The following is a 22,168-nucleotide window of genomic DNA, read 5'->3' as shown; positions in this document are numbered from 1 at the left end:
AATGCTTGGAAGCCCTCTATTTTATTAAGTATACATTTTTTCCCTTGTAGAATAATACTAAGTTTTGCTGGGAGATTATTTTTTGTTGTAATCCTAGTTCCTTTGCTTTCTGCAATATCATATTCTAAGCCCTCTATTCCTTTAATGTAGAAACTGCTAAGTCTTATATGATCCTAACTATGGCTCCATGTTATTTGGATTCTTTCTGGTTGTGTACACTATTTTCTTCTTGCTCTGGGAGCTCTAGAATTAGGCTATAATTAATATTCCTAGGGGTTTTCATTTTGAGATCACTTTAAAGATTGATTAGTGGATTCTTTGAATTTCTATTTTATCCTCTGGTTTTATGTTATTTGGGTAGTTTTTCTTTTTCTTTTCTTTTTTTTGGGGGGCGGGGGGCAGCAATGAGGATTAAGTGACTTGTCCAGGGTAACAACATCTAGTAAGTGTTAAATGTCTGAGGCTGGATTTGAACTCAGGTCCTCCTGAATCTAGGGCTGGTGCTTTATCCAGTGTGCCATCTAGCTGCCCCTCTTTTAATTTTTTTGGGGGGAGGTGGTAGGTAGTTTTTTTCTTTATAATTTCTTAAAATATAATGTCTAGGGTATTTTTATTATGGCTTCTAGGTAGTCTAGTCATTCTTAAATTATCTCCCCTCAGTCTGTTTTCCAAGTCTATTATTTTTCCAATGATATATTTCAAATTTTCTTCTATTTTTTTCAATCTTTGGCTTTGTTTTATTGCTTCTTCATTGATGCCTCAAGCTTCCACTTGAACAGTTCTAGTTTTTGAGGAATTATTTTCTTCAGTGAGCTTTTATACCTCTTTTGCTATTTGGCCAATTCTGATTTTTAAGGAGTTATTTTTTTGCAGTGAAGTTTTGTACCTCTTTTACAGTTTTGTCCATTCTGATTTTAAATGATGTTACTTTCTTCAGTAATTTTTTAATCAAGCTATTAATTTTCTCTTCATAATTTTTTAACCAAGCTATTAATTTTGTCTTCATGATGTTTTTCTTTCATTTCTTTTCCCAATTTTTCTCTACCATTCTGATTTGATTTTTAAAATAATTTGTTGCTTTTAAAAAAAAATCTCTAATTCTTTAATAATTCTTCTTGGGCTTCTGTTCAAGCTACATTTTCTTGGAGGCTTTGCTTGCAGATGTTTTCAAATCATTGTTTTCTTCTGACTTCATCTTGAGCTTATCTGTCACAATAATAGGTTTGGTTTTTTTTTTTACGGTCAGGTTATTTTTGTTGAAGTTTGCTCATTTTTCCAGACTATTACCTGACTTTGGACTTTATGTTAGAATTGGGCTCTGCCCACCTCTTGGGGTGAAAGGGGTCACTGTCCCAAACTTCAGGTTTTCAGATCCTGTTGCTTTCACAGCTAGTTCTGGGGCTTGTAAGGTTTTTATGCTTCTAAGATCCTATGATCTAGGGAGTGGTGACTGCCTTCCTGGTTTCCTGCCCCTACCCAAGTATGGCCCCTGCTCCATCATGACCCCAAGCTCTCCTCTCCACCCCAGAAACTGCGACCCAGAACTGGGTAATGGGAAATGGAGCTTCCAATCAGTGTCTGGTCCTGTAAACAGTGATAGCAGGGCGGGAGGTGGGGAGGGTGTCCAGGAATTTCTTTCTGACCACGTGTTCAGACTCCTTACTATCTGTGCCACTGAACATACCACCAAGGGCCACAGCTGCCCTCACTTCCACCATTGCACTCCCTGCAGACCTTAGCTTCCTGTGGCTGGAAAAATGGCTCACTATAATATTCTCTTGGTTAGGCAACTTGGAATTTAATTTGTGTGCTTTTAAAAGTTGTATAGAGGGAATTTGTGGCAAAGAGGGGCAAAAATGCTTCTTTTGCTCTGCCAACTTGACTCTACCCCTCCTCATGGCCTTTAGGCACAAATCCTCCTTAGTTCATCCCATTGTAATGTGAACACAGCAGAAATGGGGCAACTTCCAGAACAGGAGTGCAGTGTGAATCATTCCTTCCTCTGCAACCTAGAGAAACACTTTGAAGATTATTTGAGGAAAAAGGGTCTTAACAGGAATTACTCTAAGATTGTGATCCTTGGTCCCACTGTCACCATTGACCAGAGGTCAATGAGAAAACTGGGTGACTTATAGGGTCTAGTATAATGCAACTTTGTCATTCAAAAACAGGTCTGCATATGCCTACATTGGGCAGGAGGGTAGGAAAATTGATTTCAGATTGAATAAGCTTTAACTTTGGTGAAGTGTGTTCAGGTTATTAGCCATCTTTCTTTTTCTTTGCTTTAGTTACTTGCTGTTTTATAATTGATGCCTTTTGGCTTTCTGTCACATTTATGTTATATATTCTTCTCTTTCCATTATCAATTTTCCTCTAATAAAGAAGTGAAAAGAAGCAGTTTAGCAAAACTAACCAGCCTATTAAATGTCTCTGACAGTGCATGTAGCATTCCACCTCCATAGGTTACCATCTCTGTAGTAAAGCAGCCGTTTTTTCAATTCTCTGACCTCAAATTGGTCATCATACTTTCTCAACGTTCCATTTCATTTTTTTGTTCTTTTCATTTACATGTAGTTAGTCTTTTCCATATGTTTTTTTCCGGTTCTGTTTATTTCAGTTTGAATCAGTCCTTACATTTTTCTGTTTCTGAATTCTTCGCCATGTCCTAGTGTGAAGTGTATTTAGCCCTTTCCCACCTTCCACAAAAGGTGCTGCCATTGGTATCTTGGGCTGTGTGGGACCTCTCTTTCTGCCTTTGACCTGGGGCTCTGCGTCTCGTGGTGGGCTCTCCCTGTCAGAGGATGGACCCCAACTGTTAAGTGAGGAGCAGGTGCCCGAGGGAACCAAGACACACAGGAAGTACACTCGTCCTCCCAGCATGGCAGGCTTCCCTTCCATGGGATGTATCTGGCTGGAGAAGCTGGGGCTCTCTCCCTCCTGTTGACAGGAAGGACTATTTTCCCGTGTTCAAAGAGCGTTCAGCATCCTTCTGAATTGGTTTTGTTTCCAGATGTTTGGGAAAGTGGCCATGAAAGATAACAATCAGATCAATAGGAACAACAACTTCCAGACGTTTCCGCAAGCTGTGCTGCTCTTGTTCAGGTGAGTGACTGCTCCTGGCTGATGCCTGTGGCTCTCTAGGCTCTACTTCCAGGAGCTCACCAGGATTTCTGCAGGGGAAGCAATTGTCCAGGATGTCAGTGACAGTTCCCTTCCCCACAGGCCCTTCTGGCATGTGTGTGTCTGCAATTGCATTTCACGTTCTTCTGTGGGCTGTGGAAATCAGTGTCATGCTGAGAACAACATGCAGTGTTAGGAAGCCGACATTGTAGAAAGATGCAGGAGAATCTTCCCTCTAGCAATTACCAGCTGAGGAATGAGAACTCTCAGGAGCTCTCTGAGCATGATTCTCCTTGTAATCATGATCTCCAACCCTGGCTCACTGGGAGAACCAAGTGATAGAATGTGGCCTCAAATGCCCAGCAAACCTCCAAGAGCTTGATGAAGGTTCCTTGTTGGGCTAAGCCAGCAGTGGACTGAATAGAAACTTGTACTTATGTCACTTAACAACAGCGTGGTTTGTTAAGCCAGTTTAGAGGATAAATGAGGTGGGAGAAGGGATGGGGCACAATTTTGGAAAATAAACAATTTTCAGGTGCTGAGAAGCACCCACTTCTACACAAAGAATGAATGTGATAGAAATCTACTTGGCAAAACTTGGAAGTAATCAAACTATGTTGTTTTATTTTTAAATCTATAATTTGAATCTTTTAAAATTCAAATTGATGTCCTTTAAAATCACTGTGGTTGGATGATATACATATATATTTATAGATATACACACATGTGTACATACATATCTGTTTATCTGTGTGTGTATTTCTACAATCTTTTTTCTCTCTTATCTTCCCTTTCCCTCTCTCTTTTCCCCCAAAAGGTGTGCAACTGGTGAGGCCTGGCAAGAAATCATGCTGGCATGTCTTCCTGGGAAGCGCTGTGACCCAGAGTCAGATTATAGCCCTGGGGAGGAATTCACATGTGGCAGCAATTTTGCCATTGTTTATTTCATCAGTTTTTATATGCTCTGTGCTTTTCTGGTAAGTCATACAAAGCCCCTCTTCACTCAGTAAACTGGTTTGTGGGCAAGAGTGGCTCTAAGGCCTTGGGCTCTAGCCTTAGCAAGGCGGTCTCAGTTCCAAGTGCTCCAGGTTCTGCCACTCATTGGCCATCTGCCAACAGGTGCGAGCCCCTGGGGAGCTCTCAGGTATTTCAGGCTCCTCCCAGCCCAGCTCTGGTGCCTGACCTTCACCATGAGTGAGCAGGGCCAGGGGAAGTGGGGGAGGCTTTTCCCTCATCCTTCAGACAGTTGACAATGTGAATAATAAGGGAACAGTTCCTCCTGCTCTCGTGAAGGATCAGAGCAGAACTGTCCCGGAAAGGCATCCCAGCATTTCAGGGAGAATTAGGGCCTCTGAGGGCCTCAGGTGGCTTGGGCCTGCTGGGACATGCTGAAACCTGGACAGGCTGTGCTGTGAGCTCACATTACTTAGGCTCCCTTTCCCCTGTCCCAGCTTTCAGGATGCTTGTGTAACCTTCTCATCGTACCTTTTACCCCGAGAAAATGGTAGGCCCTTCATCGGTGCTGGCTGGAGGGGCCTGATTGACTTATATAACCTCCCTTAGTTAAACAGCTGTTTCCTTGAAACCCTCTCCAGCCTCCTCCCCAGCCTCTTCATGCTGCCCCAAATGAAGTCTCTCCACTAGTATTCAGACGGCTTTATTTTCCTCCATGCTCAGATCATCAATCTGTTTGTGGCTGTCATCATGGACAACTTTGACTACCTGACCCGCGATTGGTCTATTTTGGGTCCACATCATTTGGACGAATTCAAAAGAATCTGGTCAGAATACGACCCGGAAGCAAAGTGAGTGCAGGGCTCTTCTGTCTGCAAGGTTTGGGTTGGGTGGTCTTTCATTCATGTGCCCTGCAGTAAATGAGGTCGACAGCCTCCCCTACACTCTCCACCAGCCAGGGCTCTCTCCTAAGTCTCGACATGCCATCACCCTCATGCTGTGTGTTTGTTTCAGAGGAAGAATTAAGCACCTTGATGTGGTGACTCTGCTTAGACGGATCCAACCACCCCTGGGGTTTGGCAAATTATGCCCACACAGAGTAGCCTGCAAGGTAAGTGGGACACTTGGCATCCTGCCAGCCGGTGCTTAGGTAATGATTCTTCCTGACAGGCTCTGGGGTGCTACCTGGGCAGAGAATGAAACCCCTGGATATGTCTCCTTTTGGAAGGGCTGGATGACAATTGTACTCTGGCCCAGAGGGAGGGTCCAGAGTCAGTAGGGGGATGGACTCAACAAAAGAAAGGGAAGCTTGTCCATGGTGACGGGCTTCCCAAAGAGCCTTGGCCCTCTCAGGACCCAGGGAATTCCCTGTTGAGCATAGCCTGGATGATCTCTTGTTCAGGGGCCTCTGAGGCCCTTCTCCCTCTGGGCTTCTGGGAGGGCAATGAGTCCAGCAGCAAGGAAAGTGCTTTCCCTCCAAGACGATGGCTGGAGGATTGCAGAGCCAGGCCCCAGGCCATCTCGCTGCTGTCTCTGGAGCTCCTGTCCTGCCGTCCTGGTCCTACTTTAAGTCTTCCCTTCTCCAGGGGAAGAAATGTCGGCTTTGGCAGCTGAGGCTCTTCTAGAGGTGGAAGAGATTATTGGACCAAATTCGTGTGGACCCAAGGCCTCCCTGCAGCACTTTGTTTTCAAAGTAAATCCCAAATAGCAGCTAATTTTTTCATTGCCTTTGCCTCATTCTCAGAAAAAAGCTCTAGCTGATGTGTCTTTTGGTTACTGTAGTTTTGTCCTTGTCTGCCGTCAGAAAGAAACTGGGAGATTTCCCATGTGGAGTCCTCAAAGGAAAAGTGCCCAGGCATGTATACCGGCTGCCCAGGGCGGCGACTCAAACAGGACTCCGGGACTCGAAGAGGAAGAGCTGGTCTCTCTGTGGGGACCCTCCTTCAGTCTCAGCACCCCCGGGCAGCTCATCTGCCCAGGCTACTAAACTAGACTGGGTAGTGACCAGGAGGCCAAAGACAAATGATAACAACAATGCCGTCTGGTATTTATGTCGCAACTTAGAATTGACAAAACACTTTCCATGTTATCTCATTCCGTCTTTACCACAACCCTTTGAGTTGAGTGCTATTATTAGTCTCATTTACTAATGAGGAAACTGAGGCAGACAGAGATTAAGTACCTTCAGGGTCACAGAGCTAGGGAGTACATGAGGCAGGATTTTAATTCAGTGCTTCCTGAGCTGCCTCAAACCCTTCAGGAGACAAGAGTCTGTTGAAGAAAATAGTGGGGATTGGAACTGTACCCTTGATTTCATTAGTGTAGGGGACTCACTGGGGAGAAAGTTCTCTTTACCAATGTAGGTCGCACCTTTTCTGCAAGTTCACATTACAGAGTCACCTAAAATCACGGTGCATTTTCAGATGTGGACAATGGAGGAATTTGTTTGGCTTGATCAAGCCCATATTTGTCACGGGAACTTTGTTTTTTCTTTGTTTTTTTTTTTTCCAGTGGAAAGGGATGAAAGGGAGAAGGGGGATAAGAACAGGGAGCAAAAAGACAAAAAGTAGAGTCTTTTTTTTTTTTTACAAAAAAGACCAATATACTTACTTCTTCACTACCTAGTTACATACATTTCTAAGACTATCTACATTGCCACTAAATAAGAAAACTTTCTGGTATAAGTTTTGTTTTTAGCATGAACCAAGACTGAAATTCACCTTTAGACTTGCAATAGTTGTTGAAATAAAAAAGATGGCAGAAAAATCAAGGGCTTGCTAAGCTTACTTATTTTGGGCCACTGACACATAATGACCCTTTTAAAGATGTTTTGGCAAAGGAACATGATCCAAAGTCAATTAAGGAACTTTTTTTTTATCATTTTCTAAACAATCACAAGTTATTTAGAGACTAGCAATCTGAAACAAAACAAAAAAACCTAAGCTCATTGAGGCAAATATCAAATTTACAAAATCCACCCAAGACCAAAACAAAACACAACACACCACCTCCCACCTGTTCCTTTGAAAAGTCCAATCTTGTTTCACAAAGTTTTCTAGTCCCCAGTCTCAATTCACACTTAGTTCCATGTCATGTAGCCCAAGTTAGTCCCAACAGCACATCCCTTTGTTCCCCAAGTTCACAGCACAGAGTTCTGGTAGTGTTTTATTGAATAGGTAGAAATTGTACATGTACACAGATCCTGCAGCTGATCAGTACCCCCAAAGTCATCTTAAAAGAACATTCTGGGGGGCAGCTAGATGGCACAGTGGTTAAAGCGCTGGCCCTGGATTCAGGAGTGCCTGAGTTCAAATCCGGCCTCAGATACTTGACACTTACTATCTGTGTGACCCTAGGCAAGTCACTTAACCCCCATTGCCCTGCCAAAAAACAAAAAACAAACAACAAACAAAAAAGAACATTCTGACAATACTTAAAACCTTAAGCTATGCCATGCATACCATGTTTACCCTGACACCATTAAAGGCTGATTCCTTGCCATTTCTAATTCTTTTCAAAGGGCAAATACTGTCAGCTTCTTAGCCAAGCTTGTTGCCAAAAGGTTGTCTTGCTTTGGAAATGGCTACATTTTGATCAGTTGTACTCTGGATTTTCTCCCATTGGCCGTTGCCATTATGTACAGTGCCCAAGATGGATGTTTCATAAGTTCCCAAGTCCTTGGGCACATAAATAGCTGGCTGGGCCAGGCTTGCCCCCAGAGGATCTTGGGCATGCACATGTTACCAGCTAAGTTAGTGTTTTAGACCTAGATTTCCCTTATTGCTTCCCCAGGCTGTTTATTCTGGGAGTCCCCTAGCCAGCCATCCCCTATTCCCCCTAACCACTCATACCCAGGCTTCCTTCACTCTTCCTTCCCCCACACTACTGTTGTAAAAAAAAATAATAATTATAATTAGCTAACCTAATCTGGAAAAATTACATAATTGGATTTATAAAAATTATAACTATATGAAAAATGATAAGTTTGGAGAAATTATAATTGGGCCGTAAGTCCCTTCGTGGTCGCCATTCAAATGTGAAAATATTTTGAATTGACTGGGCCTAATTTGGGGGGACTAAAGCTGACTGGAGGACTAATCTGGGGACTGTTGACTATTTGGCTATCTGACTGCTATTAACTTAGCATAGGCTGTTTATAAAGTTCCACCACACTGTTCCACTCCCAAATTGATAAGCAAAATATTAAGAAGCCTCATAACTAAATAATCCAAGCAGAGTTTATTTATGAGAGACTATTGAAAATTAAGAATACAAGGAAATAAAATGGACAACCTGACTGCATTGCGGTGCATCTCTTTCCACTGCATCTCTTTCCCACCTGCTGCGCCTGGAACGTCTTTAATATAATTAGGGCCTTAGCCGCCTCTTGCCTTAGGGCACTCAGGTCCTTTATTCTAACTCCGAGCCCCTTTCACTTTGTAAATCCCCTTGCTTCTAACTTTTGTCTCCTTACTGCCACCGCTGAACCCGTGTTTCTCTCTCACCGACCTTCTGTCTGTCTGCTCCATCAGTCTGCCCTTCGGCCTCTCTTTTCTCTGCTCCTAGTCCTTTAGCCTTCTCCTGTGTCCTTGCAGCCCCCTGTCTGTCTTCTTCAGCCCTTTCTAATCTCATCAGCTGCCCCCCTGAGTCTAACCCCCAGGTCTATATATATCTTTCTTATCTCCACTCAAATCTCGGGGCTTTTTGCACCCCCCCACACACACACACCAAGCTAATCCACCAGCCAGGGCTTCGGCTGGTGGAGGGGGGTGGCGCTCTCAAGCCTCACGTGCTCCAGCACAGGCTACGCCAGAGCGCGGCCTGGATGAGCCCAGGATCTCTTGGATAGCTCCGCTCAGGTCAGAGAGAGCTGGGGGCTCTTTTCCCCCAACTGTCTGACCTGGCATATTATACAGCCCACGGGGCTTTTTGGCTCAGCTGAAGCTGAGGGAGAGGGGCACCAGCACCTCCCACACAGAAGAGACCCTGAGGTCCTAAGGCTTTCTAATCTCAGCCTAAAGGTAGGGTCCCCAAATCAAAATAAATTTCCACACTACCACCCCACCCCCCCTTAGCCCACTTGGATAAACACCCTTTCCGTTCCCCTCCTCCCCAACCCCCAAATAAAATGAACTGACTCATAACTGGCATATTCTTAATTCAGGAGGGTGGCTGAGTTAATGGCTCCCTATTTAGCACCCTCTGAAGGTCTTGGAAGACCCGACATGGCCTACATGGCCTTTCCCCACAATTTCAGGTTGTTTCCACCACCCCACTCCAGCTTTCCCTTGTATTTAAGCTAAGGAATAACGTCCCTCTTGTGTCTAAATACCCAAACCGCTTCTCGTGTGATTCCACTCTTCATCTCAGCACACAACCACAAGCCATCGTAGTGATGACCACAGAGGGTAGGTCCGTAATTTCAGATTTTACAACAGTTTGTGGCATCGACCGAGTTTTACAACAAAAGTCTAATTGCCAGGGCAGCTAGGTGGTGCAGAGGATAAAAGCACCGGCCCTGAATTCAGGAGTACCTGAGTTCAAATCCAGCCTCAGACACTTGACACTTACTAGCTGCGTGACCCTGGGCAAGTCACTTAACCCCTCATTGCCTTGCGAAAAACAAACAAACAAAAACAAAAGTCTAATTGCTACATGAAGTTCTTTATCACCTAATAGGACATGAGTTTAGGCAAAGAAGCCTCAAATTGGAAGGCGACACCTGACATCAAACCCAACCCCGCCCACCACCTGAAACTTTTAAGAGGTCAGCAGAGGGACTGCTGGCCTCACTGACCAGCAGGGCTCCAAGGCTGGCAGCACATCTGCAGCAGATACACCGGGTTGTGACCTGGCTTCACTTTTCCTGAGGCTACTATCCACTGACAACTGCGGTCGAATCCTCCCGTTTAAAAAGGCCAGCGAGGGGCAGCTAGGTGGCGCAGTGGATAGAGCACCGGCCCTGGATTGAGGAGTACCTGAGTTCAAATCCGGCCTCAGACACTTAACGCTTACTAGCTGTGTGACCCTGGGCAAGTCACTTAACCTCAATTGCCTCACCAAAAAAAAAAAAAAAAAAATGCCAGTGACCTTAACCGCAGAACTTCCTTTACAAGGCGGGAGGCATCAGCTGTGGCGGCCCCGCTGCCCTGCTGCGTGCTCAGGACTCCCACTGAGCAAACTGCCCCCTTCTGACGTGGACATGTGCTTGCTCAGAAATGCCCAAGCCCCAGGGGTCAGCCAAAGTTGGCCGTTATCACATCGCATCCAATGCTGGAGGCCCCCCACCTCTTCCATCTTGTATGAGACACCCGGCTTCCTCCAAGAAGCCTCATTCCTGCATTAGGATGGGGTGGGGGGCTTTAAACCTTGGGCTACTGCCCCACCCCCAAGGGCACGGCTGCCAAGTTGGCTTGGTTTGTCGCCAATCCTGACTCTACATCGAACCAATGGACAGGCTCACGACCACTCCCCTTATTTACTTACGTCTCACCGGAACCAGAACATTGAAAAACCGAACTTAGCGACTGAAAACCGTGAAATAAAGGCAGGAGAAGCAGAGTTAGAGGGAGCTGACTTCACACCTAGTAACCTACCAGGAAAGAAAGGTTCCCTATCTGGGAGATAAAAGGTGTCAAATTGCCCTCCCTGCTCCGCCATTTACAAGCAGGGCACCTAGCCGACCAGGAGAGGAAGTGCTCACAACCCTACTTCGTGGAGCTGTCCCTGGACCATTTGGGCCCCTCCAGCATCCACTACAGCCCGCCCTGCTTGGACTATTCCATACCACTCTGAGCCTCCAGAGCTAAGGCCTTTTCTACAACATCTACGCTCAGCACCTCCTGGGGCTTTCCCAGTCTCACACCCCGGGAAAAAAAGGGACCACTGGGATGACACGTTTGGACTCAGATGCCTACCCCAACAGCCCCCCATCCTCACTCGTCCCCCAGAGCCTTCTAGACACAACCAACTGCTCCCTTCTGGTCTATGTTAACAGCGTTAAGTAGTCGCCGGTGGACATGACAGCCATCCCTTAGCACCAACAACTCCTTCCTCCATACAAACCAACCCCCGCCCCCAGCCCTTTTAGAACGCTTTCTCTTTCCTCCTGCGCTGGGCAGATTAACAGCCGGGCTCATCACCCTAAGATCTCACCTTGCAATACTTTTGTCTTAAGAGACCTACATTTCCTGCCATTGGCCAAATCTGGGGTGATGGTGCTCGTTGCTTCTATGAAGACACTTGTCCTTTTCTTTACAGAGATTGGTTGCCATGAACATGCCTCTCAATAGTGATGGAACTGTCATGTTTAACGCCACACTGTTTGCCTTGGTTCGGACTGCTCTGAAAATCAAGACTGAAGGTAAAATCTTGCCAGATCAATAAAAGTTGAATGGAAATGAAAAATAATGCCCCAGATTCAGGCTTCTTCCCCTTTCAAAAATGCTTTCTATATAGACAATCAAGCCTAGGAGAAGAGAAGGGAAGGGGGTGCCTTCACCTTTTAGCAGCCTCTCCCTCCTCCTCCTCCTCCTCCTTTCTCTTCACCATCTTCACCTCAACACAAGGCTTTTCTTTGGTGCATGTGGTTTTATAGACATCACTGCTCAGATCAAACAACTCCCCTGATTCTCTCCTGGCTCAGGGGTCAGGCTCCAGCCCTTCTCCCCAGCATTCAGGGTGGGTCCTTGCTCACCTTAGTATTCAGGCCACACCTTGGACCTGGCTGCCTCTTCCCTGTCTCCTCTCCCATTGAACCCTCCCCCCTTCAAAGATGTGAAATCCCAGAGGAGGGAGTCATGTCTGTGACGTGACCCCCAAGGCACAGGCTTCTGGCACCATGAAGGCCTCTGTGGGTTAGTGTTGTCTTGTCTGCTTTCAGGCAACCTGGAACAGGCAAATGAGGAGCTGCGAGCGGTCATCAAGAAAATCTGGAAGAAAACCAGCATGAAGCTTCTCGACCAAGTTGTCCCTCCGGCTGGTGGTCAGTGTGATCAACTTTCCCCAGTGTGATTGAGCTCTGTGTTTATTCTCATGGCAGCCAGGGAACTAGGGCTTGAACACCAGTGTGCCTGTTCTTAGCATGAAAGCCACTAGGCCAGAGCCAGCAACCTTCCAAAGGGTTCACTGAGGCCTTGAGGTGTGGTTGTCCTGGGCAAACGTGGAGACCATTTTGGCCAGGGGAAAGGGGACGGACACTAGTCTTCAAAGGTGGAAAGGAAGTGAAGAGCTAGTTTTCTTTCTGTCAGATGAGCTCATTAGAGAGAGAATGAAGGGCAGAGAGAAAGGACAGAGACAGTGAATAAGAGAGACACAAAGGGGGACAGAGAGAGAATGAGAGATAGAGTAGGGAGAGAGAAGGGAGAAAGAGAGAATGAGAAAAAGAGATAGATAGAGAGGGGGCAGAGAGAAAGGACAGAGACAGAGTGAATAAGAGAGACACAAAGGGGGACTGAGAGAATGAGAGATAGAGTAGGGAGAGAGAATGAGAAAGAGGACTGAGACAGAGCAAATGAGAGAGACAGAATAAGAGGGACAGAGAAAGACAGGGAGGAGGAAAGATAGAATGAAAGAGAGACGGGGGACAGAGAAAGAGAGAGAGTAGGGAGATAAAGGAGAAACAGAGAGAATGAGAGAAATAAAGAGATGGACAGGAGGGAGAAGATGAGAGAGACAGAAATAAACAGATAAGGGGACAGAGAGACACACAGAGGGACATACTGGAAAAAAATGAGAGGGGGGGTTGAGGGGGGAGGGGGGTGTGAGACAGAGACAAAGGGCCTTCCAAAGGAACAGCCATCACTTTTGTTCAGGAAGCTGAAATACGTGTTTCTGTTTGCCCTTTTGCTTCTCAAGATAGACAGTGTTCAGAATTTAAAATAGGATTTGGGTAAATGTTCTCACCAAGAGCGAATGTCTTACCATTTGTAGACAGAACATCCCCTTCAGTTTAGAACTCAAGTAGAAACAGAGCTAACTGGCATGCTTTATTTCTTGTTATTTGCCTTACAATAACTGACCAGATCTTCTCTCATATTTATATATACATATATATATATATATTTATGTTGGCTAGAGTGTGTATATATGCATATATAAGATATGCTTCCATTTTATTTCCATGGTGCTCAGAGTCAGAGCCTAAGTGGTTATTTTTGACCTGCTTTTCCCAGTTTTAAAGGTGCAGGGTCCGTTACTGCAGGGTCTGCCCCCTCATTAGCCTATTAGCCATCCCAGGGAGCTTCTGTGTACTATGATCTCTGGCATTTCTTGTAGCTGACCTCATTTTCAGAGTGTCACTGGCCTGGAAGCTTTGAGGAGGGCCAGGTTCAGGGGTAGAAGTCGATTGGGCATCAGCCCAGCCCAGCCCCTCTGAAAAGGTGATGGTCTGTGCCTCCTTAGCATGCCTGGCCATCTCCATTCCCCTGACTGAGGCTGGCCAGAAGCTGCCGTTGCCGTTGCCTTTGCCTTTGCCCTGAAGGGAGCCACTCACACCTGGCAAAGTCGTCAGCTTAGAGCCAGGGAGGACGCCCCCCCCCCAAAAAAAATGGGAAGGAAAGCAAAAATCCCAAGCTCAAAAACCTCAGATTCTTCGCAGAACTGATGCTGCACACTTAAAACGACCTTCTTGGTTTTGGTTCTCCTTTCGCTTCCCCCGAGTGCGTGCATGGCCTCGATGAACTGCTCTCTTTAATTGTGGTAACAATGTGCTTAAGCTCTCTCTGCAGCCTCTGTTCCTCTCAACTCTCAGTCTTTCCGAATATTCTGAAGCAATTCTGTTTTAGGGTGGTGGCATGGAATCAGTGTTATCTCTTGCCAACTCATTCCCCTACCACGTTTTCTGCTATAGAGATGCATGCGTCAGAATGGCCAGCTGGGCCTGCACAGACATTGCTCCCAGCCTCAGGCTGAGGGAGAGGACCCTTCACACTAACGTGCCCCGTATTAACCTCCTTCCACACTGAACCCAGTGCAAGTGGCACTAGTGTCCCTTTGATTCTCACTCCCTTTATTTAGAAATTTTATTTTGCCAAATTCCATGTAAAACCGAATTTCAACATCAATTTTTAAAAAATGCTGTGTTCCAAATTCTCTTCCTCAATTCTCACTTCCTTTAACTTGACGGGAGTAGAAAAGTTCATAAAATTGGCATGCCATCCAAACACTCCTAATATCCCCCTCCCAGAGATGGTTTGCCTAGGAGCCTAGGAATCATTAACTCCTTATTGGCCAGGTTAATAATGCTGAAAGTCTTTGTTCTGCCATTACGGATGTCTCCCCTTCTAAGGGTTAAATATCACATGTGAGAAGGTGACCAAGTTATAGCTAGTCATACACACTTGGATTTGGCTCTGCTTTCTGAAGAGCTTTAGACAGAGGTAGAGTGCAGCATTGCTGAGGTGGCCAGGGAAAAAATGGTTACAAATACAAAGTCTGTTTTCCTGTAGAGTAGCCCCTCAAGGAATCCATGAGGTCCCAGAGATGACAGCAGAAGGACTCGGGGGAGGAGCAGCAAAGAGGCCTGGGCCAAGTTGGCAGCTACAGAACCTTGAGAAAGCAGCTCTGAGGGATCTCCCATCTTGACACTCTGCTCCGGCTTCTCTCTGCAGCCATCTCTGGGGCCACATGATTTCCTCTTGGGCTGATGCTCCATGATTATTCAGAGATGCTGTGCACTGGACATGCCTTCTTATAGAAGGTAGTTTTTATTGGGGATTTGAAAGTAGCTTGGGAAGCCAGGGGACTGAGATGAGGAAAGAGAGAAAGGCACAGGGGACAGCCAGAGAAAATACTCAGAACGAAGAGAGATGGAGGGTCTTATTCATGCAACAGTAAGGAGACTAGTGTCCCTAGATGGGAGTGTGTGTGTGTGTGTGGAGGGAGGTTTAAGGTATAAAGGGATTGGAAAGGTGGGGTAAGGGTGGGGTGTAGCTTTGAACACCAAACAGATGATTTTATGTTTGATTTTGGAGGAAACAGGGAATTGAATGAGTAGGGGAGTGATGTGGTCCAACATATGCTCTGGGAAAATCACTTTAGTATCTAAGTGGAAAAGCATTGAAGTGAGGAGAGACTCCAACAGAAGGTTACTGCGAAAATCCAGGCCCATAAATCAGGGCCTGTATAAGGAGGCTGGCAGTGTCAGAGGAGATGAGGGGGCATATACAAGAGAGGTTATGATGGTAGAGTGAATAGGACCTGGCAACAGATTGGATATGGGTAGTGAGGTAGAGTGAGAATGGAGAATAGCACGAGATTGGGAGCCTGGATGACTAGGAGGATGGTGGTGCCCTCACCAGTAATAGGAAAGTGAAGAAGGGAGGGTTTAGGTGAAAAGATAATGAATTCATTTTTAGACATATTAAGTTTAAGTTGTTTGTAGTGATCCATTCTGAGATGCTCAGTAGTCAACTGAAGATGTGAAACTGGACATTAGGAAAGAGGTAAGGGCTGGATCTGAGAATCATCAGCATAGAGATGACAGTTGAAACCAATTGGAGATGATGAAATCACCAAGTGAAATGACACAAAGGAAGAAAATATATCCCAGAACAGAACCCTGGAGGACGACACCCACAGTTAGTGGATATGAGCTGGATGAAGATCCAGCAAAGGAGATGGAGAAGGATTGGTCAGATAGATGGAGGAGATCCAGAAGAGAGAAGTGTCCTGAAAACCTAGAGAGAAGGAAGATCACAAAGAAGAGGGTGATTAACAGTCACAAAAACTACAAAGAGGTCACAAAAGTTAGAGATTGGTAAGAAGTCATCAGACTTGTCAATTAGGAGATCATTGGTGACTGAAGAGACCAGTTTTAGGTATATGATGGGGTCAGAAACTAGGCTGCAGAGAGTTAGGAAGAGAGGAAGAGAGGGGGCAGCTAGGTGGTACTGCAGTGGATAGAGCACCAGCCCTGGAGTCAGGAGTAGCTGAGTTCAAATCCGGCCTCAGACCCTTGACACTAGCTGTGTGACCCTGAGCAAGTCACTTAACCCCAATTGCCTCACTTTAAAAAAAGGGCTAAGAGGAAAGGAAGAGAAAAGGAGGTGTTAGTCCTGTGATTGTAAATGGCTCTTTAGGTTTAGCCATGAAAGGAGGAGAGATGAGATGACAGCCAGTGGGGATGGACAGATCAAGTGAGGAGTTTTTGAGGATGAAGGAGATGTGAGCATGTTTGTAGGTAGGAGGGAAGCAGCCAATAGACTGGGGAAAGACTGGAGGGTATTAGGGGCTTATCTGCTGTATGGACTGTGGTCACTTGTGCATTTAAGGGTTTGCCTTGTAAGGAAAAGGGTTCAGGGCTAAGGGAGGAGAGAGTGGCCTCTGAACAATGAGGTGTGAGAAAGGAGAGAAGTGAGAGCTCTTGGCAATTGGCCTCAATTTCTTCAGTGAAGTTTGAAGCCAGGATCTCAGCCAAGAAGACCCATGAGAGGTTTGAAGAGGGATGGAAAGGTTTGGAAAAACTGCTATAGTGAATGGGTTACTAAATTGGTTAGAGATTGTAAAATGGGGAGGTTACAGGGGAAGAGAATGAGTTATTTTGGACATCTGGGGTTTGAGTTGTGTATGGGACATCCAGTTTGAGATCCAAGACTTGAGGTTGGGTCTGGATACAGCTTTGAGAATCATCTGCTTAGAGGTGGGAAGTAACAAGATCACTGAACAAAATAGTATAGAGGGAGAAGAGAATAGGGACATAACTTTGGGGAGAGAACCACAGTTAGGAGGAACTAATTGGCTGAAGATCCAGCAAAAGAAAAGAGACTGAGGTAGGAGGAGAGAACCATCTAGAAAAGAGCTGTAAAAACCTAGAGAGAAAAGAGTTAGGGCTGGATTCAGGAGAAGAAGGGGATAGACAGTGCCACAGAGAGAACAGAGAGAAAGGGCCATTGGATTTGTTGATAAGAGATCATTGGTAACTGTGGAGAGCGCTTCAGGCCTGGCTCCTCCCATACATACCCTTTGAACCCCCAGATTTCTGTCAAAGGTCTTGTTTGAGCAGGAGAACTGACTGTGCCTCCCACCTTTAATCACAGGATGTGTAGCTTCAGGTGGCATCTACTTACATCTCTCACTCTCCTCCCCAGTCCCAAAGTTCAAAAAAACATTTTCCCTGTATTTTAAAACTGTAGCAACTAACAAAGACCCATCATGAAAAGGGGGAACTAGTTCTAGCTGGGATACTGTTGGATTTGAAGTTACCACTGAAAACAGTTACAAACTAGCTCAGGTTTAATCTTGAATGACTAATTGTTCAAATGACACAATGTGTAGTGAAAGGCTGTGTTTACTTCTTAACATCATCTAAAGCAAGAAAGTGTGGAGCAGATAGAGTGTAGTGTTGAGTAAAGCATCTAGCCACTCTCTAAAGCCAGTACATATGGAGAATATATATCCTTGTGTAACTACAGGCCTAGTGTCAGACAGTCTCTTCTGTTGTTGCAGAGGGTCACAGGTGTTTAGCACGGAGCCTGGCATTTAGTTAGGTGCTTAAGGAATGTCTGTGGCCTTTCTACTAGAATGTAGCTAAAATGGATTCATTCACTTCTCATCTTAACTTTCTGGATGCCCTTGCCGAAAGTAAAAGGGACCACAGGCCTCTGCCAGAGCTGACAAGCCCTGACTCACGGACATCACTAGCATTCATAGGTTCTTTCCCAGCGTTTCAGATGATCCTCTCTTAGGAATGAGGGGCTACCTTCACTGGTGCAGATTGCAGCCTGCCTTGTGCGATTCTTGTCTCGACAGAGATTTACCCAGTGCTCCAAAGGCCTTTCTTCCTCTATGTCCTTTATTGGGAATTTTGTGAATACCAGGGCAGGCCTGGGACTGACCCTCTTCTATCCTTTGTTCCTGCTACACAACTGGCCTTTCACCTTTTCTGATCATTCATTTCCAGCATATCTTTGTGGCAACAGCTTGCTTGTTGATAATGCCCAGACCTTCTTATAACTACCATGTATCTCTTTGGTAGCTTTTGTGTACCCCAAACTTGCTTTTGTTTTTGTTTTTGAAGATTGTGGTGTTCCATGAGAATATCACCTGAAGAATTAGTTAGGAAGATGGGGTTTGGGGTAAGGGAGACATCTTAAATCTTGGGTTCATTTTAAATAACTAATAATAATTTTAAAGCTCATGTAGCATCATGTAGTAAAGAGAGCAGCCCCTGGGGCCAGAAAAATCTGAGTTCATGTCTCACCCCTGACACCTCTAGCTGTGTGACCCTGGGCAAGTCATTTCATGCCCAAGTCACCTCTCTCAGACTCCAAGTTGTGGAGCAAATGGCAAGCTGCCTTGGTAGCCAGAGTTTCTTCCCTGTGGTTTTCGGACTACTGAAACCACAGGCTTGAAGCAAAAGCACAAGAAGCTCATACACTGAGCTCCTTTGCTCATCCTAAAAACCCCAAGAAAGATGGGCTCTTTTGATCCACATGTTCTGAATGAGGACACCAAGGCTGGGTGTCTCCCAGTTTTAGTTTCTAATCCACAAAGTCCCAGTCCCTCACCAGCAGAGTAATTTCCCACATGCAATCCAGACTGCTTTCTTCCTCTCATTTAGTTCTGGGCCAACCTAAGCATTCTCCAGCTGTGCCTACTCCAGCTGGGTACGCTGATGGAGTAACTCGGTAGAGGGCCCATAGAGGGCGTAATGAGCATTCTTCACACATGTACTTGTTCCTGTCAGGATTTGGGGGGCCTCTTCCTTTGGAGTAGTTGTGTACTTCACTGGAGAAGTCTCGTCATTCTCTTGGGCTTGAGGCACCCAGTACGGTGTCTATAAATGGAGGATCTGGAGGGCCTGACCATTAGGGGACACACTGGACGGTGCTGGATTGGAATTCTGGTCTTCCTGACTCCAGGCCCCCTGCTCTATTCCTCGTACTGGGCCTGGAGTTAAGAAGACCTGAGTTCCAATTCAGACTCTGACATTTACTGGCTATGTGATTCTGGATTAGACACTTCACTGCTGTCTGCCTTAGTTTCCTAACCTGTAAGATGGGGGAAAATAGCACCACCTACCTCCCAGAGTTATGAGACTCAAATGAGATAATATCTATAAAGAGCTTAGTAGACTCAGAGTTCTGCATAAATGCTGGCTATTGTTATTAATGTTATTCATATTGAGCCATTATCAGGAAGTTTTTAAATAATTGAAAGAAATGCTAACTTCAATTTAGTGGCTGGTGAAAATAAAGATGTAATTTTTACCCCATCCACATTTACAGACCCCATGAAATCTGTCTACTGACCTCTTGGAGCCCAGGTTAAGAACCCCTGCTCTCTATAGAATCTGACTCCCTTTCAGTTAGTCTCATAGTAGTAGACAAAGCACTGGGCCTAGAGTCAGGAAGAGCAAAATTCAGATTCAGCCTCAGACACTGACTAGTCACTTCACTGCTGTTTGCCTCAGTTTTCTCATCTGTAAAATGGAGATAGTAGTATAGAATCTGCCTCCCAGGGCTGTCGTGAGGATCAAATGAAATAATATCCATAAAGTGATTAGCACAGTGCCTGGCATGGAGAGGAAATAGGGAAATGTCAATAATAATAATGATAGTCATTATTATTATTGCCTTGGAGTGTCCACCTTCCTGTGTGATATTCCAGTGATCACTGGAGGATCATTGAAGAAGTGGTATTTGTGTTTGCCTCTGTCAAGGAATTGTCTATGCCCTTAACCTTCCAGGACACACATCTCTTCTGAGTCCGGCAGCTGGCAATCTGTGACTGGGAGGAAGAGAGCAAGTGGGCTGTGTTTGGGAAATGTCCTTGAATGGCCTCAGGGTTTCCCTTTGCCTCCCTTTCTGTCCAGTAAGCTCTCCTGTTCACTATCCCTTTTAGTCATGAAGGTGAAAGCAAAGGTGCACACCGTTGTAGGAGATCCTTCATGGCCACCTGCATCTTCCCTTCTGATATTTTCATCAAGTGTGCCGTTGATGGCTATGAAAACAGTTTTCCCAAAGAGTTTAGAGAGCTGGAAGTTCAGCAAGTGGACAGGTATCTACCGTCTGTGAATTTTTTAGTCTTGTAAAGTGATCCAAGTGCCCTTAGAATTGCTTTGCCTTCGTTAAAGACTTCTTCCTATTTTTTATTAAGTGCATTTCCATTTCTTTGTGCTATAGCATAGCAGGGACAAGATCTTAAGTGAATTCTAGAATTCTTTCTTACAAGGGAAAATAAATTCTCTCACTCAAAAATTCTCTCCCTACCTTGTAGATCTTCCTTGGCTTGGATTTTTTTCACCCCAAAGGGGGACTAGAAGTTTCTATTATTGACTGGAATCCAAAACTCACCTCTTTCCCTTGTTCCCTGCTCTGCTTCAGTTCAACAGACAGCACAGAGAACTGTTCTAGGCACTAGGGAAGACACAGAGAGTACAGCATGATTCCTACATTGATGGGGCTTACAGTCTTGTAAAGAGGGTGTGACAGAGAACCAAATCACCACAATACAAAATGGATTTCCAGAAAGAGAATAGAACTCCAGGCCGGACCATCTTCTCCCACATCTTTGCTTCTTTCTCCTGACTTTCTCTCCTGTTTTGCTAATGCTTTGGTTTTTAAATTCTTAAAATCTTCCACTGGAGTCCAGCCAACCATTGTGCTCATCTTTCTAGGTAAATAGGCCATAAAATAATAACAGCTGGCATTTACAGAACATTTTAAAACTTGCAAAGTACTCGACACATCTTGTTTCTTTAGGCATAAGAGAATGGTTTTTGAATTCTGCTTTCCAGAGATGCAGACGTGGCTCTGCTACTTGGGAGCTGGCGCTCTACTAAGAAAAGCCTGGTGTCCTAATATGACTCTGAGCCACTCTGTCTAGAAGAGCCTCAGCAGCCATGCAAATAACGACGGTCAGAAAATCAGTCCTTCCTTCTCCACTAGGACCACTTGGACTAATTCAGGAGTCAGAGCAAATTCTAGCCTCCACCAAGAGCACAGGTCTCAGACTGGATAGTTCTGTTGAAGTTAACCAGTAGTCTCCATGGCCCTGCAGAGTGAAAAGGAGTTTTGACAGTCTGCTCATTTCAAAAATGTCCAAGAGCTTCATTGTCACAGGTTGTGGGGAGACTTCCTGGGCCAGGCAGGCAGGCAGTTAGTGAGCAGAGTACTCCAGCCTCAGCCTGGCCACATGGTTACTGGGAGAGGAGGCCCAAGACTGGGACTGATAGATTGTTGAGACAGCTCAGGCCAAACCTCCAAACCAAGGCCTAGAGGATTGCTTTGTGTATGTGCTTAATATGTGGGTGAAGGAAAGATGAGAAGGATAGAAGGATGGAACAAATGACCACATCCATGATCATACTGGTCTGGGGTTTTACCTTACACATCCTTTATTGGGTCTATAAACTTTTTAGCATCAGACCATGTTTAGAAAGATTCCTCAAGGCAGATGAAGCTGATATTTCTGCCTGTTCCACTGGCAGAGAGTTCAGACAGGTTATCTTTGGAAAACCTGCATTCTGTTCACCAGACTGCGACCAGGACACCAATCAGGGATGGGGGTGCACATGAGCCCCTTTCCCAAGGAAGAAGCTTTGAACAAGAAATGAAGGTGAAGCAGCCTTCAGGGATAGCCGTGAGGGCTGGAGGCACTCCTCGAGAGTCAGGGCCACCAAAGCTTCAGGTCCTAAGAAGGGTGGCCCAAGAGTGAATGCCCCAAGATGAGGCATCTCCAGGCCGCCTCAGCCTGTCACATGGAAGCAAGTTTTGTACAGAATGTGGGTCAGGACACTGACCATTGAGCTGCTTCCCACCTCCGTAAGCCATAGGAGAACCTCTAAGGGTCAGGCATCAGAGCTAGGAGGGTGCTCGAAGGCCAGCTAGTCCATCCCCCTCTTTTATGGAAGATGAACCTGAGACCCAGAGACACACACAGATAGGGAAGACGCACAGGCCCAGTTTGAACCTATTCCTCTGACATCAACCTCAGCAATCTCTCCACTGGGTCGATCTCTTCCATCAGTCTGGCTCAAGGTTCCCTCTTCTATATAAACATTCAGTTCAATTGAACAACCATTTATTAACCATCTGCTGCCTATGATGTCCCTTAAATTGCCCGGGCCTCTGTAAAACAAGGATCATGTCCC

General features: G+C 45.5%; 1 protein-coding gene across 9 annotated transcripts in view; it reads left to right on the top strand.

The window, feature by feature from the left end:
• CACNA1D (calcium voltage-gated channel subunit alpha1 D) overlaps positions 1-22,168 on the top strand; it is a 355,589-nt gene that overhangs the window by 303,788 nt on the left and 29,633 nt on the right. For all 9 annotated transcript variants that reach the window (XM_043981543.1, XM_043981522.1, XM_043981527.1 and 6 more), the window contains 6 exons: positions 3,011-3,102; positions 3,938-4,097; positions 4,798-4,925; positions 5,089-5,185; positions 11,335-11,437; positions 11,957-12,058. In XM_043981543.1, coding sequence (XP_043837478.1) covers positions 3,011-3,102; positions 3,938-4,097; positions 4,798-4,925; positions 5,089-5,185; positions 11,335-11,437; positions 11,957-12,058 — 682 coding nt within the window. The remainder of the gene's footprint in view (positions 1-3,010; positions 3,103-3,937; positions 4,098-4,797; positions 4,926-5,088; positions 5,186-11,334; positions 11,438-11,956; positions 12,059-22,168) is intronic.

The sequence above is a fragment of the Dromiciops gliroides genome, chromosome 1 (genome assembly GCF_019393635.1).
Source record: "Dromiciops gliroides isolate mDroGli1 chromosome 1, mDroGli1.pri, whole genome shotgun sequence".
NCBI lineage: Eukaryota > Metazoa > Chordata > Mammalia > Microbiotheria > Microbiotheriidae > Dromiciops > Dromiciops gliroides.
This window is presented reverse-complemented; position numbering and strand designations above follow the sequence as displayed.